Source organism: Labrus mixtus, chromosome 10 (assembly GCF_963584025.1).
Source record: "Labrus mixtus chromosome 10, fLabMix1.1, whole genome shotgun sequence".
NCBI classification, from domain to species: domain Eukaryota; kingdom Metazoa; phylum Chordata; class Actinopteri; order Labriformes; family Labridae; genus Labrus; species Labrus mixtus.
This window is the reverse complement of record NC_083621.1, coordinates 7,513,145-7,528,351: the sequence shown is the minus strand read 5'-3', so window position 1 is coordinate 7,528,351 and position 15,207 is coordinate 7,513,145. Positions and strand designations below refer to the sequence as shown.

The following is a 15,207-nucleotide window of genomic DNA, read 5'->3' as shown; positions in this document are numbered from 1 at the left end:
ACTTCTGCCAGGAAGAGGAATGCAGAAAGGAGCCGTTTCCTTCTCTGCGGTTTTGGTTCCTTATTCTACAAGTAGCACATTGTTTCTTTTTGATGATTAGACAGAGACACAATCAAGGTTATTTAAGAACTGCTGTTGTTTGGTCTCCTTACTTGTAGCGACAGAGTTACAGAGGCATTCATGGAGTCTAACCATTCAGATTTTCTGCATCCACAGAATTTCAGCAGGGAAAGGTGCCACTTGCCACTCTAAACACACTTTTACACTCAGGAGAAAACACTCAAATAGCTTCTAGGACTGTGAAAAGATTTGGTTTTTCTCGGATGTTAACATTTATTGTCTGTGGAAACACAAAATGGTTCAACATGTCAAAATACCAGAATTTCAAACTTCAATACATCTAGTAAAAATCAAACAATAGTGATACCTGTTTCAATACCACAAAGAAGTCAAAGCAATCCAATATTGGGTTATTTTGTGTTTTTAATCACCAAAAACTGCAGGCAAGCTTCAGCACACGGTCTAAAATGCACAAATACATTGGCAGTATTGTAGTGAGCTCTGTTAGATCTACAGATCTATAGTTTTATCTGTAGTCATCTAAAGTTTCAGTCCTTTCACTACTATCAAACATTAAGGTAACAGAGGTTATATTTTGGTGTTGAAAAGTACTCAAGTATCGCATATTTGACCACCTTATTATCTTCATTGTCAATCCTGTAGTCATCACATCCTGAAATGTAACATTGTTGAAAATAGAAGGTCTGGTTTACTTGAGGGCCATGGCCTTTTGAATGGTCAGCAGACTGCCGAGTCAGCACGTGGGTCTGCAGGATATTTAGTAACCCAGGACAGAAGTTCCCTTTCAGTGCTCCCAAAACCACACAGCTGGTACAACTTTGACCATTTCTTAAAAACAGGAAGCTGTTAATTATCTTAAATATTTGAAGTATTTGAAATGTTGATGGAAGTTACAATTTGTATTTACTTCTTGACAATGTTTATGTTTGTAGTATCAAATGTTTTGATTCAATTCATTTTTATTTAACTTTACATTAAATATAAATGCACAATGATCTCTAAGGCAGCTTCACTATTTATGTTGTTTAATTATTGCTCTTACAATATCAACTCTATGGTGTATGTGCCCCTGGTACACTAAAAGCGCAGCAACAATAAACAACCAACAAGACGCAGAAGAGAAAGTAAATATGCAGACATGCTACAGTTCAGCAAGTTTTTACAGAGGTCATAACGTGTGACAATCCTGGAAACACTGTCAAAGTCACATAAAGAGGAATTCCCACACTCTTTCAGAAAAGATGCATGAGCAGTGTTTCTGAGATTTAGCTTACATGATACCAACAATTCACAGGAGAACGGGACAACAAAAACAGACACAAATCAGCATTTATAGTTACTCTTTATATAAAAACTAAACATTTTAACAAAACTGGAACAGAAAGACAGGAAGAGAAACTGTCTTTAATTGACAAACATAAAGGGACATAAAGGGAAATAAAGAGAGAGTAACACGGAGCATTCTCAAGGGAAAGAGGCCCGAAATGGAAAATAAATGTCACAATCAAGACCCTCTTTTTTGTCTTATTAGTTCGATGTGAGTGTTCAATTAAAATATAAATCGATTTAAAGGCTTTATATGCGATTTCTTTTTTTTTTTATTGAGTTTTTAACTTGAACAGTACAAATTGCTGCATGATGTACAGAATACAAAATATAAAGCCACCTATCCCTACCCAAACCCTCTTATCTCCCCGATCCACCACCCAAAACCACCCCACCGCAATGCTTTTAACAACAATGATAGCATAATGTAGTCTACATTTACACATATACATACATTTATCCACATACAGTTAGTTAACACAAATAATCCAGGCATTTGTAGCTGCTCCTATTAAACCCCATAATCATAAAGAGTGTCATTCCAATTTGTTATCCCAGTAACAGTAGTGTAATAGGCTATATGAATGGAAACCACATTTTACTGAACTCAGCCTTTTTCCCCCTCATGGTGCATTTAATCTTTTCTAGTTTTAGATTGAACATGACTTCCTTCATCCACCTGGCATGGGAAGGAGGCTTAGGACCTTTCCAATGTAACAGTATCAGACGACGTGCTAGCAAGCAGGTGAAGGCGATAACATTACAAAGATCTCCTGACCAAATAGCGTTTTCTGGTTTTACACTAAAAATGGCAGTAAGAGGATGTGGCTCAACTGATACGTTGTAGGCCTCGCTTAAAGATTTAAAAATGGTCTCCCAAAAAACATGCAAAGAAGGGCATAACCAAAACATATGAATTAAGGTGGCTGGTGCTGATTTACATTTATCACAAGTGGGGTCCAGATTTGGGTAGATGAGTTATATGTGATTTTTTGATCCAGTAGATGTCGCCCTTGAGCACCAGCATGAAACCAAAACAACTCACGGTGCACTGTTGCGTTAGCATGCTAATGCTAGCGATCTTTATTATGCTCGTATCTTCACACTGCATGTAAATTTACCCGAAAGGAGCATGCTCTAGAAACACAGTTAAGCAGAGAGTACAGTATGTTATTCTTCTTTTCTCTAGTCCCTTTTATACGCGAGGGGAGGAGTCGGCCGGCCGTCCGGGCGATGTAAACAAACTGAAGATAGGACTCGGAAAACTCGGAAAGCATCACAGACAGTGGAACTCAGGTGTTACACCCATTGTAGACAGTCATGACTCACAGAGTTATTTTCAGAGGATATACTTGAATTCTATTATATTTAAGTGTGAAAAATCGCATATAAAGCCTTTAAAGTTAATTCTGGAAAAAAATGGACTGAAAATGTGTGCACGTCCTGAGAGAGGATTAAGTGTGCATGACAACACTAATCAATTATAATTTTAGAAAACAGTTATGTAAGTTGTGGATACTGAAGAATGCACTCAGAATAATGTTTTCACTGCAGAGTTCAGATGTGAATATTCGTGTCTCAACATGCTCTTCTTTCGTTATACTATTCCTGGTGAAAACATTCAAGAGGCTCGTCTTTCTTCGATGGCTTGTCAGGTTATCACTACATCAGAACCTCATGAAGTAGATTGAGGTGTCCTTGTGTTAAGATTTAACAGTCACTGGAAAAGAATGGCTTCCAGTCTCTACAGCCTAGAAGAAACGTCAGGATGGTTTATTTCGTTAGTATTATTAGGTGTGGACTCTTGGTCTTTGGTCTCTGTGTATTAATAATGGGCTCTTGTAGGCCTGTTTTGGACGGGGCATATTGTTGATGTATGACACAATAATAAAATAAAATCAATCATGTCGAGATGTGGATTTAGGGAACATATGAGTGATGTCTTAATTTTTCTGGGGCTGTATATGTTCATGTGCATAGTCATAATGTATTGAGTCCAGTAGGTGGCATTGTGATCACAGGTATAAACCATTCACTAGCTTTCTTTTTTATGTCAGATTACATTTGCTGTTGGAGAAACGAAGATAAACAAGAAAGGGGAATTAATTAATCACTGGGTATTTTTACCTCCTCTGAGCCTCGCATGACACATTTACCCCCTCCTCTGCAATCTGAGAATGGTGGGATTCTGGGCGCTGCTGCTGCTTAAGAGAATTTGGTACATTTTTCTCCATACTGATGAACACGCAGGGTTCAAAAGGTTTCCCTCAGAGGCTGAGAACTTAAATTAAATCAACAACGTCATGAATGAAATGGCACACACTGGAGTTCCTGCAAGAAAAAAACTATGCCGACTGTGTTTTTCTTGTAGTTCTGGCCGTCACTCAAGCTGTCACTTAATGCAAACATAAAGTGAGTTTAATAGACTGTATCAGCAAACAAAGTGAGAGGATTGAGTAAAAGTCAGGGTTATATAATGTCATTAAGTGTTTATTTTCTAATGTCAGCTTTTTCAAAAATATTATTGGTATACTTTTACAAGTTTAGAGTATGTGGTAAGTGTTAGAAAAAGTTTGTAGTTATGGATTCTGAACCTTAAAAGGCATTTTAAAATTTGACAAATGTTTTGTTTATGCTTAAACATTTTTAATCAACATTAATTGGATTTAGATGGGATGAAAATAAATGCTGCCCATCTATGCCGAATGGAAAACGTACTTCCTGCTGCAAAAAGAAGAGGACCCCCTCCCACTATAAAAGTGTTATATCAATCTGAATGGCACATGAGTCACAAACTAAAATCTCTTCCCTCCATTAAATGGAGAATGAAGACAAGGATTATGTTAATGGAGGGGGAAGAAAAAAGCTGCAAACGTGCCAACATTCCCCACAACCATGAACGCTTTGATTTCTTCCTGGTATTAAAATGAAGCTCATCATTTGAGGGACGGTTTGAAGTGACAGTTTAAAATGTGTCTCTGAGGAAGAAGAGGTACGTCAAAACGCTGGTCCTTTGCACCTAAATAAATCAGCCTTAAGTGATTTTTGCCCTCCAGTACTTTCTTTGGCTTTTCTTTTCTCTTTGCATAGAGAAAAGAAAGGCCATACATAACATCAAAAGTGGATGGAACATACAGTAAGACCAAGTAGAACTGAAGAAAAAGAAAACAGGAATGTGAGAACAGAACAGTTTAGAATTGGATTGGCACAAACTAATCTCTTGTCCAGTGAGTAATCGATGTAGGAAGTTTCACCCTTCAAAAGACTGAGCTGTAAACATACCTCTGGAACCCCACTGAAATGAAAACATGTGTTCATGATAGAAACAAATTGCTGTTCATGTTGAGGAAACTAAAATGAATCAAAGCACACAGAACAACTGCTGCGGGTGGAGACGAGCCTGAAGAGAGCGTGGGGAATCTTCTGTGCTTTTTAGTGAGTCATATCAGTAACTACTTAAGCGCCATCATCTGGTACAGCAGTGCTCCGAGACGTCTCAGTGCTGCATGTGGAGAGTGGATATTAACTGCAGCTATAGCCACAGATTTGTATCCCGCAGCACTGAACAGAACAGATATTTACAGTCACACGGTGTGAAGAGACATGACAGACACAAGCATTCACCACCTTTGAAATATAAGGACTAGTAGTTTGAGCCGTCTTGCTGCTGAGGGCAAAGTGAAGCAGTGGAACAGTACAGTTTAACTGCTGATTTATTCAAGTAGGACTCTTGTGAATGTCTGTAAATGTCTTGCTGCTACGCAGTGCACAGAAGTGCATAGCTACTGTAAGCGTCCAAGCTGGAGCTCAGTGCAGCTTGTCCAATAAGAGGCGGTTCTGACTGTCATCTACTAAAAGTGATGAACTCACTACTGAGGAGTGATTTCATACAACCCCACGTAAAAAAAAAAGAAATCATCCTGATAAGTGTACACAGATAAATGATCATGCCACCATACTGGCTTTACAGTCATGCCATATTGAGACACTTTCAATCAGCTCTCACGTTTATAAGCCGTCACCAGTAAATTGTATCTGCTCTTATATGCTCAGACAGTGTACTGTAAAGAAAGGACCAACTCTTAGAGGTAGACAGATGCATATAAAAACAACACTTTAGAAAGGTTCTATATTAAAAAAAAAAAAAAAATTCAGATGATTTTCTCACATCTTTAAATATCTGAAGTATAGTGACACCCCGTGAAGAAAATATTCCCATCATGATAGAAAGTGCACAGAAAGACATGAGTTAAAGTCAACATGGCGTTCAAAGGTCACTGAAGAAAAGTGTGCAGATTGTATTTTACATTTGTTTGAAAGAAGACAGGCTGTCCATATTGTTATTTTTTCATAACTTTGATTTTATTCTGAAGTTTTTTTTAAACACAATTCACAAGAGACATCTACCTTCTTTGTAAATATAAACAATAAGAAGAATCTCTCACACTGTCCTCACTCTGTCTCAAACATACTGTGTTAAAGCATTTAAAAAGGTTAAACCTTCTGTTTGACTTATTATGTAAAAGTCCATTAGGTGGCGTTACGTCCACAAGTATAAACTCTCCACCAGCTTGAATGGGCCGTCTGCCACGAAGAACTGAAGATAAAGGGCAAATTAATAAATCCACAGGATATTTTTGTATCTCTCAGGCACATATGTGACACATTAGCCTTTCTCTGTGCAATCTGAGAACGGTGAGACTGTAAGCTGCTTCTATATACGTACGCCTTTTTGCTGATTGACAGATAGCAGTTCAAACGTTTCTCTCTAAAACTGAGGATAAAGTCGGCTAAAGACAAACAGATATTCAATTAGTTATGCCTTATAGACATACATAGACTCCTTTGTTCTTAATAACGACCGTCTCTCAGGGCACACTCTCATAAATGTTCTCAGCTGCGGAGGTGTTGAGATGTTCAAGTGTCCTCCTCTGCAGAAATCCTCTCCCTGGTTTGAAGAAAAGAAGAAAGAAGAAAACATTGAATATATATTCTCAGTCTCTTAAAAAAATACAACACTCTACAGTATGTGACTCCCACTGCTTGATATCTGCCCACTTTTAATGTGTGTGTGGAAATTCATCTGAATGGCTCATCAGTCACAAACTATAATCTGTTCCACACTTACGGAAAATAAAGACGAGGATTACGATTATGGAGAGGAAGAAAACAGCTGCAACCCGGCCGAAGTTCCCCACTCCCAGGAATGCTTTGAATTCTTCCTGCAATGAAAATCATTAATATGAGGCAGAATTATATTAAGAACCCGGTTTGTATGTCAGAAATATTCACTCTATTTAAATGATAGTTTATTAAAAAACTCAAGCGTATCTTTGACCAGTAACTCACTTATTACTAAGTTAAATTATTTTCTATTTTCAATAAAAATGTGATTCTTTAGGATTTAAACAGGTTCATTATCAGGATTCAGATTCTTTACACAGAAATTAGTTTTTAAAAACGGCTTCTTTTGACCAGTGGACCGGGGTTTGACCAGTTCTTTATTTTTCTACATTTCTTTCAGTTTATTATTAAAAAATAAGCTAAGATGCAGAAACACTGTGCAGGTAGTAGTAGGTTTAGATTTGAGATATCTGAGAGTCCTCGTGCATAGAAAACTATTTATCCACATTTTTTTCTGCTTTGAATATTTGATATCAATAACATTTAGAAGCAAATGATGCCATACCTCTGATGTTGCAATGATAATCTTCTCACATTTTGGGTCATCATCTTCTGTATTAGTAGACTCAGATGTTGTCAAGGTTTCTGTAAAGAGTTTTAAATGTATAATCTGAAGTTTGTGTTTAAAAGTTTAAATGTGCAAATAAGAAGATATATGTGATCATATTCCCCATGTTTGATGTTTTAATATTTATTTATTCATCTCAAGTGATTTCTCACCTTGTGCCTCAGCAGACGTAAATGTCCAGTCCTCTGTGACAGCTTGTACCTCGGGAGCTGGTGAGAACAGAAAACCTTAAAGTTTGCTCAGATTCATGATCATGCTTGATGATTATTTTTTATTTTTGTGTGTGTGTTACCTTCCTCCAGGACCAGTTGTGTGTTGACCTTATAGTCATTGAACCAACCGGGGATCTCCACCCGGCAGCCGTACACACCAGCATCACTCAGCTCAGCGTTCAGGATGGTCAGGGACACGTCTCCGTCCGTCACGCTGCCTAGCAGCTGGTACCTGGGGGACTGTCTTATGTCTACAGCGCTGCCCTGTGAGGAGAGGACTGTGTTGGAGCACTTGGACCGGGGCACCTTCCCTCGTCCCCAACAGAAGCTGAGGACGCCATGAGTTTGGAAGTCGTACACACAGGGTAGGGTGACATTGTGCCCGAAGAGGCCAATGACCTTTGTTGTGCTGGAACACACTGTGAAGGAGATCAACGTCTTGGATTAAACTGGGTGATATGGAGCAGATATCATTTATAAATCTGAAATATGAGCTAGCCTCTACTGTACCTATGGACACCCACACACACACTACAAATATAAGAAAACAGAAAAAAAAGACAAAATATCGACTTACCTTGTGTCAGGACGAAGAGGAGAAAATACAAAAGACCACGCATGTGTGTAGGCTAGTGTAAACCAACAGATGAAATTCTCCCCCCGCACACACACTGAAGAACTGATGGAAGCGAGTACTGGAGATATATCTTTGCTTTTCTGAAAATAAGGAAGGAAATCAATTCAAGTCTCATCCTCATCTGGATATAACTTCTCCTGTTACACAGTGAGCTCACAAGAAAAAGGAATCCGTCTTATGTGCCGTTATAAAACACATCACAGCTCAAAAAGCATCAACTCTCACCTGTAGAGAAAGTATTCAATGTTCAGAATCGTAATTCAACATAATCCTGCACTTAATCAGAGTGGGAAGTAAAAAAGAAGGGAGAGGAAGATGACACACACAGGAAACATCATGGTTGACTAAGCGTCAAACACACTGACATAAGCAGTTCTCAAACAGCCTGTTGTGTTTATAGCTCGTGATCGTTCTAAAAATGAGCTAACTTAACGCTGTTACTAGAGGCTTTTAAATTCTTTTTCTCAGTGTGCAGTGTTTTGGATTCAAGTCTCCATTTTCCCACAGAGATCATTAAACCTTTAAATCTCTCCAGCAGTAGTCGTGCCTGTAACTGGAGTAGCAGCAGAAATAGTTGAAGCACGCTGGAGATTGTTGTTGTAATTTGGCTAAGATGTGTTCTTTAGTAGACTACTCTCTTTCCTGGCAAGATGGCTTAAACCACATGAGTTTTATCAGCAGCTATCTTCAATGCTTGATCCAAAGGCCATGACCTGGATGACTGCGAACTTACACAGACAGTTGCTATCTTGTTTCTAGACATTTTCCACCTGTGTGCAGTCCTTTATGAGTGAAAACAAGACCGTCTAAGAAATCCTGTTAGGATTAAGACACTCTTGTAATTGACCTTTTAGTTCAGGTCTGTATGATACTACACACTGCAAAGCTGTTTCTTCTTCTTTTTTTTTATGACAGGGAATGTTTTTTGGCCTTTACCACACAGTTTATCTGATGGAACAATTTAAGTAAACAGTCAGTGGATATATGGTGACCTCAGTTTCCCTGCAGGTTTTCATTTCTGTCTTAATTCCGAACACAAAGGCACACATGATTGGAATATGTGTTTTGCAATCTTTGCATATGTTTGTATTTTCTCCATAATAGTATTGATTCTGATTGTTCAGTCTGAATTAAAACTCTCGCACTTTGTTTTTGAATGTAAGGTGACATCAAATTCACCATCGATTTGCATGTCTGTGTTTATATGCATGCTCATACTGTATGTGTTTGTTCAAAGATCATCGCAACAACTCTAGAGCGGAGTAGTCCGTCTGTGTATGAAGACAACAGCAGCCTCACACAAATATTTGGATCTGTCCTGCGTTCACCTCCACCAGGCCTGTCTCCATCTTCACTTGTCAACACTGTCAGCCATCTCAAATAGCCCAGGACTAACAACTTAATGAAACTGAAACTATTAGGTTTCAGTTTCACTACCTATTCAGTTAATATGTTCAATGTACAAGTGCCTGCACTACTAGACGCACTATAAGACCCTCCTTCATAAACCCTCCAGTAACATGCTCAAACTTCACAGGAGACATTTTGTTTACTTTGGTTTCCTGTTTGGGTTCAAATTGGAGCCACAGTCAAAGGATAAAAGGTTTTTTTAAGGTATAAAATTGCCATTTTGAGCAGAATAACTGGTCTGGCCCAGATCCAAAGTGCCACCACTGACAAATCTTTGGCCGGGCCAATTCTGCTGACGTTTGATAAATCCAGCAGCAAATAGAAAAGCAGAAGCGAGACAAGGACGTCAGAGTCTGTGACATTTTTAGAAGTCATGAAGGAGGGAGGAGTCGTTAAGGCTGAACAACAGAGAGTTAAACAAGTCAAAATACAACGCAATGCATAAATCAAAGCTTTATCTGTTGTCAATTTGAGTTCTCTATCCATCACTGCATTAAAGGGAGAGAAGAGCATTGATTTGCAATATTGCTGACACTAGAGGATGGCCTGTTACCTTTGACTCAAACACGCTGAGCTGTCTGCTGCTCCCTGGACCTTGAGATGACCTCCACTCCCTAAACGTTTTAGCCTGATCAGACACAAACCATCTGCTGAACAGATAGGGGACAACAGCATGCTTGAGGACGCTTCAGTCAATACTTCCAATGTTTATCCATCACTCCCTCTGAAGCACAATAAACATGGTGTGTAATTTATTGTTTAGATATACGTCTGTCTGTGAGGTCTGTAGCACTATCATTTCCTAAATTGTAACATGAACAATTAGCTTCATTATTGAGTATTTGAGGCCGTGATGGAGACCTCGTGGTCATAACGATGGACAAATATATTGGTTTGATCGGTCCTCTGGTCACCTCTTGAACAAGAGAAGAGGTTCCTTCACTTATTCAAACTTTCAGTGTGATACAATTATAAATGGCCTCAAGAATATAATAAACTGGAAACACACTCTTAGAGGGCTTTTTGAACATTTACACCACAGGCATCTGAAAGCTCATTTTATAAATGTGTATTTAAGTGCTACAACCAAAGACAGTAGATCTTAGTGGATGTAGCAAACGCATCTGCTCCTCCTCTACATTCTTAAAGCCAAAAGTACATGTCAATAGTGGTATTTTCACCAAAGTCATATAAGTTATCTAAATATATTACTCTAATGATACTCCGGTTTGGTTCCGGTCTTCTCATCACTCCCATGCTGGTTCTTTTTCATTGATAATTCATGATAAAGAATTTGCCTTGAAATAATATTTTCATAAATAATAAGAGGATTTGATGCAGTAGTTTTTTTTTTTTAAATGGAAATAAATGTTGAGTAGAAAGAGTGTAAATAACAGCAAATTTATGACATAATACATGATCATATGAGCCACATAATCACAGAGCAAAGCAGAGTATTCAGAATTGAATAAGCTCACCCGAGCTAAACTAACAATATCATGAACCTCAAACGGTTGAATTGATTCCTGGTCGTGTGTGGAAGCCATGGCAGAATCCTCACCAACAGTTCATGTTTGATATTGTATTCCACGACTGCCGTGCCGGTTTCTGTTTTTTTCCTTTCTGAAGAGAACAAGGAACATTATTGAACCAGTTCATAACTTTAGTGTTCTCTGGATACAGGAAGAAATAGTCTTTCAAATATTCATTTTGAATTGCAGCCTAGCAGCACAGAGTGCAGAATAAAGTTGAGCCTGTTATTGTTAGTCTACCACCCGATGATCAGACTGATGAAATGGAAACATTGTGCAAACCAGTTTGAAATAACTAATGGTCATGACAGAGTACAGGTTTGAGGAAAAACTAGGGGATGTGATTTTACAGGTTGACCCATGTCCAATCTTTTTACATCAAGGAAGCCGGTTACATGACCTATACGGAAGCCAGTCAGCAGGGGGCACTCTAAATATGATGGCTTAATTCCCCTTCAGAGCTTCTCCTGTCCACTGTTATATACAGTGTGCTGCTGCAACTCACCCCAAGAGCCTAAAATATCACAGGGGCCCCTAAAATAACATATTTAGGTTAAGTGAGCGCTCTAGTGGTGAAGGAATTTATGATGGTACAAAGGTGGGAATCTTGACCATACTACAGAGTAGGGGGGGGGGGCAAAATAAATAAAGTTTAAGCATAAAAAGTTTACCAGTTTACATACACAAGTTGGTTATGTCTGTTGAATAACAAATGTGTATTTATTTTCTGTCTTTTTTAAAGAAACATGCTTTTTACACTGATTTGTTTTAACAGTTCTAAAGTTCTGTCAATTTTGTGGAACTGACAATTGCAGAGAAAACATTAATGCTGCTCTTTATTTTTTTAAGGGCAAATCGTCTACTTAATCAGATATTGTTATTTTTCATTATATGGTTATCCTGCATTATATCGCTCATCGTGGAATCGCCGTATCCTGCGCCATGTTTTGCATATCGAAATGTGAGCCACACTGCAATTCCACCCCTATTATAGAGGTCAAAATGGTCACATGGATAAGACTACTAAAGGTCGGATTTTTAACAGAGACCGGGGTTTATGTGCCATTGTCCATGTTCTGCCAACACTACGATTTATCTCTTTACCACACCACCATGTTCTTACTGTACCTTAATCATGGCAATGACACATCTTTTTTTTTTCTACAGCCATTTGCGACACCTTTTTTGAAGGAACAGACATATCGTCATAAAAAACACCTACAGTATTGAGGTGACATGTTGCTGATCACCTTGCTGGAGTTTTCTGTCACTGCTGTCATGTACTTCATCTAATACAGTATATAACTGGTCAGCACAACATGACAAAAATGACTTTTACTGGTCAGCATGTGTTCCAGATTGTGTAGGATTGGTGTAGTGAGGATTCACATAACGAAAGTTAAAGAAGTATTATTGTTTTTTGTTTTTGTCAAAGCGTCTTTGAGTTTTTAGAAAAGCGCTATATAAAACTAATGTATTATTATTATTATTATTATTATTATTATTATTATCATTGGTACGTATCCCTGTCTCACTTTCCGTCTGTTTGTCTCCATCTCTTACTGCGATTCCTTTCGTCACCCAATGTTGGGCTGAAGAGGAGGTTGTCATAACAGAGACAATGTTGTGGATATACTATAAAGAGAAAACTCACAAAGTAGGTCATGGCGTTATAAAATTCACATTTTCACTAAAAAGAAAAGAAATATTCCAGCATGAACTTGTATCACAGTGAGAAAAATATTTGTTGGAAGTATAAGAAGCATGGTGTGTCTTAACCAGTTTCCACTTAGAGTACCTGTCCATGTGGTGCTGTCCTGCATTTGCAGTACAACATTAAACTGCATGGGACTTTTTCATTCAACCCTTTTTTCCCCCCAGTAAAAATCCAGCTTTAAACCCTTTAAATCTATAAATCACCAAAATATAGAGGGTTTCCCTTTTGGAATCCCTTTATATGGGAAGGTCATGAAAATAGTAACAATGTGTAAATATTATATTGTTTTCTGCACCCATATGAGATGAGAATCTCGAGAGTATCAAGTCATGGTAACAGTGTTGTGTCTGAATATAGAGTAGGTGTATTTGTCGACTCTCAGTCAATCTCTCTACCTCATCCATTTCTTTCTAATTTTCCTCTTCAGGAACATTGTATACGTCTGTGAGAGTACGTGTGTACGTATGGGCAATTCACGCATGATGGATTTATGGCTGCCGCTCCCGGCAACCTTGGAGTCCCAGCCCTTTCCCCACTTCTAATTTCCCACTCTCATCCCTCCTGAGAGTTGGTCTCAATGTCCCCCTCCTCTCTCCTATTAATATCCCACCAGGGAGAGCAAAGCTTGTGGGGAGTTTGGGAGCGGAAACGCCTCCAAGCTCTCCTGGAAGAGACAGAGCTGTATGCAGGCGAGGAGGGAGAGAAAGAGGGACAAAGATGAAGTGGAGTGAGGGGAGAATTTCAGATTCAATGTATAAAAGAGGATTAGAAAGTGTTAGTAAGCAGAGGAAAAAGGGGGAAAGGGAAAAAAAGAGGAGATTAAGTAAGAATAATTAGACTGAGCAGTTGGCACAGGACAGGATGTGGAGATCCATCCCAGATAGAAATACACCTGACATGGACGAGAACATTTGCCTGTAGGAGGGACATAAATAGTTTTTATATTGTGCTCTTTAAATACGACGTAGAGATAATCATATCTCTTTAATTAGAACGTTCAGTGTGTATATTTTTCTCTTGTTCTTCCGATCCACAGTGCTGGGACGCTGCCATCAAACCCTGTCACTGTAACCCATAGCAGCATTGCAAACAGTGTTTTCCCACAAACATTTTCTTTCCTGGATCAATGACTTATAACTTGAAAATGTTTCATCTGTGGCCTAAAAATGGGCATGAGAAAAGGTGGAATAATGCGATCGAGTTTACAAAGCATGAAGAAGACCAACAGCATTCTCATGAGTTCAGTCTCCTTCGGCACAATCGGAGGGGAAAAATGTGCAAACATAAACATGCCCTTAAAGGAAAGATGATTAGGGGTGTACAGAGAAGTTCTCCTGACCCGGAGCTGATCCAGATCCAACTCTATCTCTCCACTGGGAAACAAAGACCTCCTTCATTTCTCACATGGCCCAGCCAACCGGGCTACTAGCACAGGACAGAGGGATGCTGAGAATCCATGCAAGGACATGAGCAGGGGACCAGTATGGGAAAGATTATCCTGCAAAAAGTCCCCTACTGCTCAAGCTTTTTTAGTTTTGGTCGGTTTGGGAGGGCCGGACAAACAACTTCCAAGTTTTTCCAAGTCCACTCCTTCAAATCACCTTAATGCTCAGTACAAGGGTACGAACACAAAATCAAGGGTAATCAGGTTAAACAAGCACAGGTCAGAAGTCAGCGTCTTGTTGTTGGAAAACCCCCCAGTCTTCTATCAGTGTTTTTTCCTGTCGATGTGTCTGAGCAGACAGAGCCTGACTCAGCCACAATACTGTGAATCCACCGAGTCCATGAGTCCTAAGAGCTAAACACAGAAAGAGTCAAGGTTCATGAGAAAATGTGAGCTCTGTCTGTATGAAAGAGTTTTTCCGTGCCATGTTAATGATGTTGAACACGCAACATAATATGAAGACACAAAATATATTAACAGGAAGACACGAAAGATACAAACATCTTAGTTGGCAACACAGCATAGTGATAAGGCCAAAAGAAGATCATTTTCATCTGCAGGTATCAACTCACACAAACAACAGAGCTGACATACGTCAACACGTTTATAAGATAAGAGAGATAACAATAAAAAGGACATAAAGTACAACAGTACTAAATATGAGTGTAACCTCTTACAATTTGATGCTTTTTTGTTGTCTTGTAATATAGCTGGATACTGCTCTGCCCCACAAGGTTATTGGTTTTATATAACACAAACTAAATTTAATCAAATCTATTCAAACTGTAGCAGCATCTTGAGAAAAATAAATGCATTTAAGACTTGTAGTTTCATCCTCCCTCCACAATGTAACATCACACCCTTCATTGATATTTATTATTCCCTCCTGGAGTTCACTGGCTTCTGTTGTGATTGTTGCAGTCTATAATGTCTGATTCTACAACAGCTTTTTTTATAATAGTTGCAATGCAAGTTGTGATGTTTTTGTGTCAGACATTATTCATCAACACTGAAACACTAATAAAAGCCATCTATTTGCAGAGTGTCTGAGGTTTCTTCCTCGTTAAGATGCCAGATAAAATGTGTGACAATATAA

At 38.7% G+C, this 15,207-nt stretch overlaps 2 protein-coding genes across 2 annotated transcripts in view; one reads left to right on the top strand and one right to left on the bottom strand.

The window, feature by feature from the left end:
* The window catches only part of LOC132981790 (cytochrome b-c1 complex subunit 8), a 372,615-nt gene that overhangs the window by 96,797 nt on the left and 260,611 nt on the right, over nt 1-15,207 (top strand). The gene's annotated exons all lie outside the window — the stretch shown is intronic.
* LOC132981785 (T-cell immunoglobulin and mucin domain-containing protein 4-like) lies at nt 5,745-8,345 on the bottom strand. The gene is made up of 7 exons (XM_061047850.1): nt 8,234-8,345; nt 7,949-8,088; nt 7,452-7,790; nt 7,312-7,368; nt 7,097-7,176; nt 6,536-6,629; nt 5,745-6,355 (listed from the first exon to the last, which is right to left on the bottom strand). The coding sequence occupies exons 2-7, from the start codon at nt 7,989-7,991 to the stop codon at nt 6,276-6,278; spliced, it is 693 nt and encodes a 230-aa protein (XP_060903833.1). The 5' UTR covers nt 7,992-8,088; nt 8,234-8,345; the 3' UTR covers nt 5,745-6,275.

Coding starts and splice junctions, on each gene's coding strand:
- LOC132981785 (XM_061047850.1), bottom strand. CDS start 7,991: ATGCGTGGTCTTTTGTATTTTCTCCTCTTCGTCCTGACACAAG. Junction 7,177..7,311: donor TACGTCTGCTGAGGCACAAG/GTGAGAAATCAC, acceptor AACTCTTTACAG/AAACCTTGACAACATCTGAG. Junction 6,630..7,096: donor TTATCATTGCAACATCAGAG/GTATGGCATCAT, acceptor TTTTCATTGCAG/GAAGAATTCAAAGCATTCCT.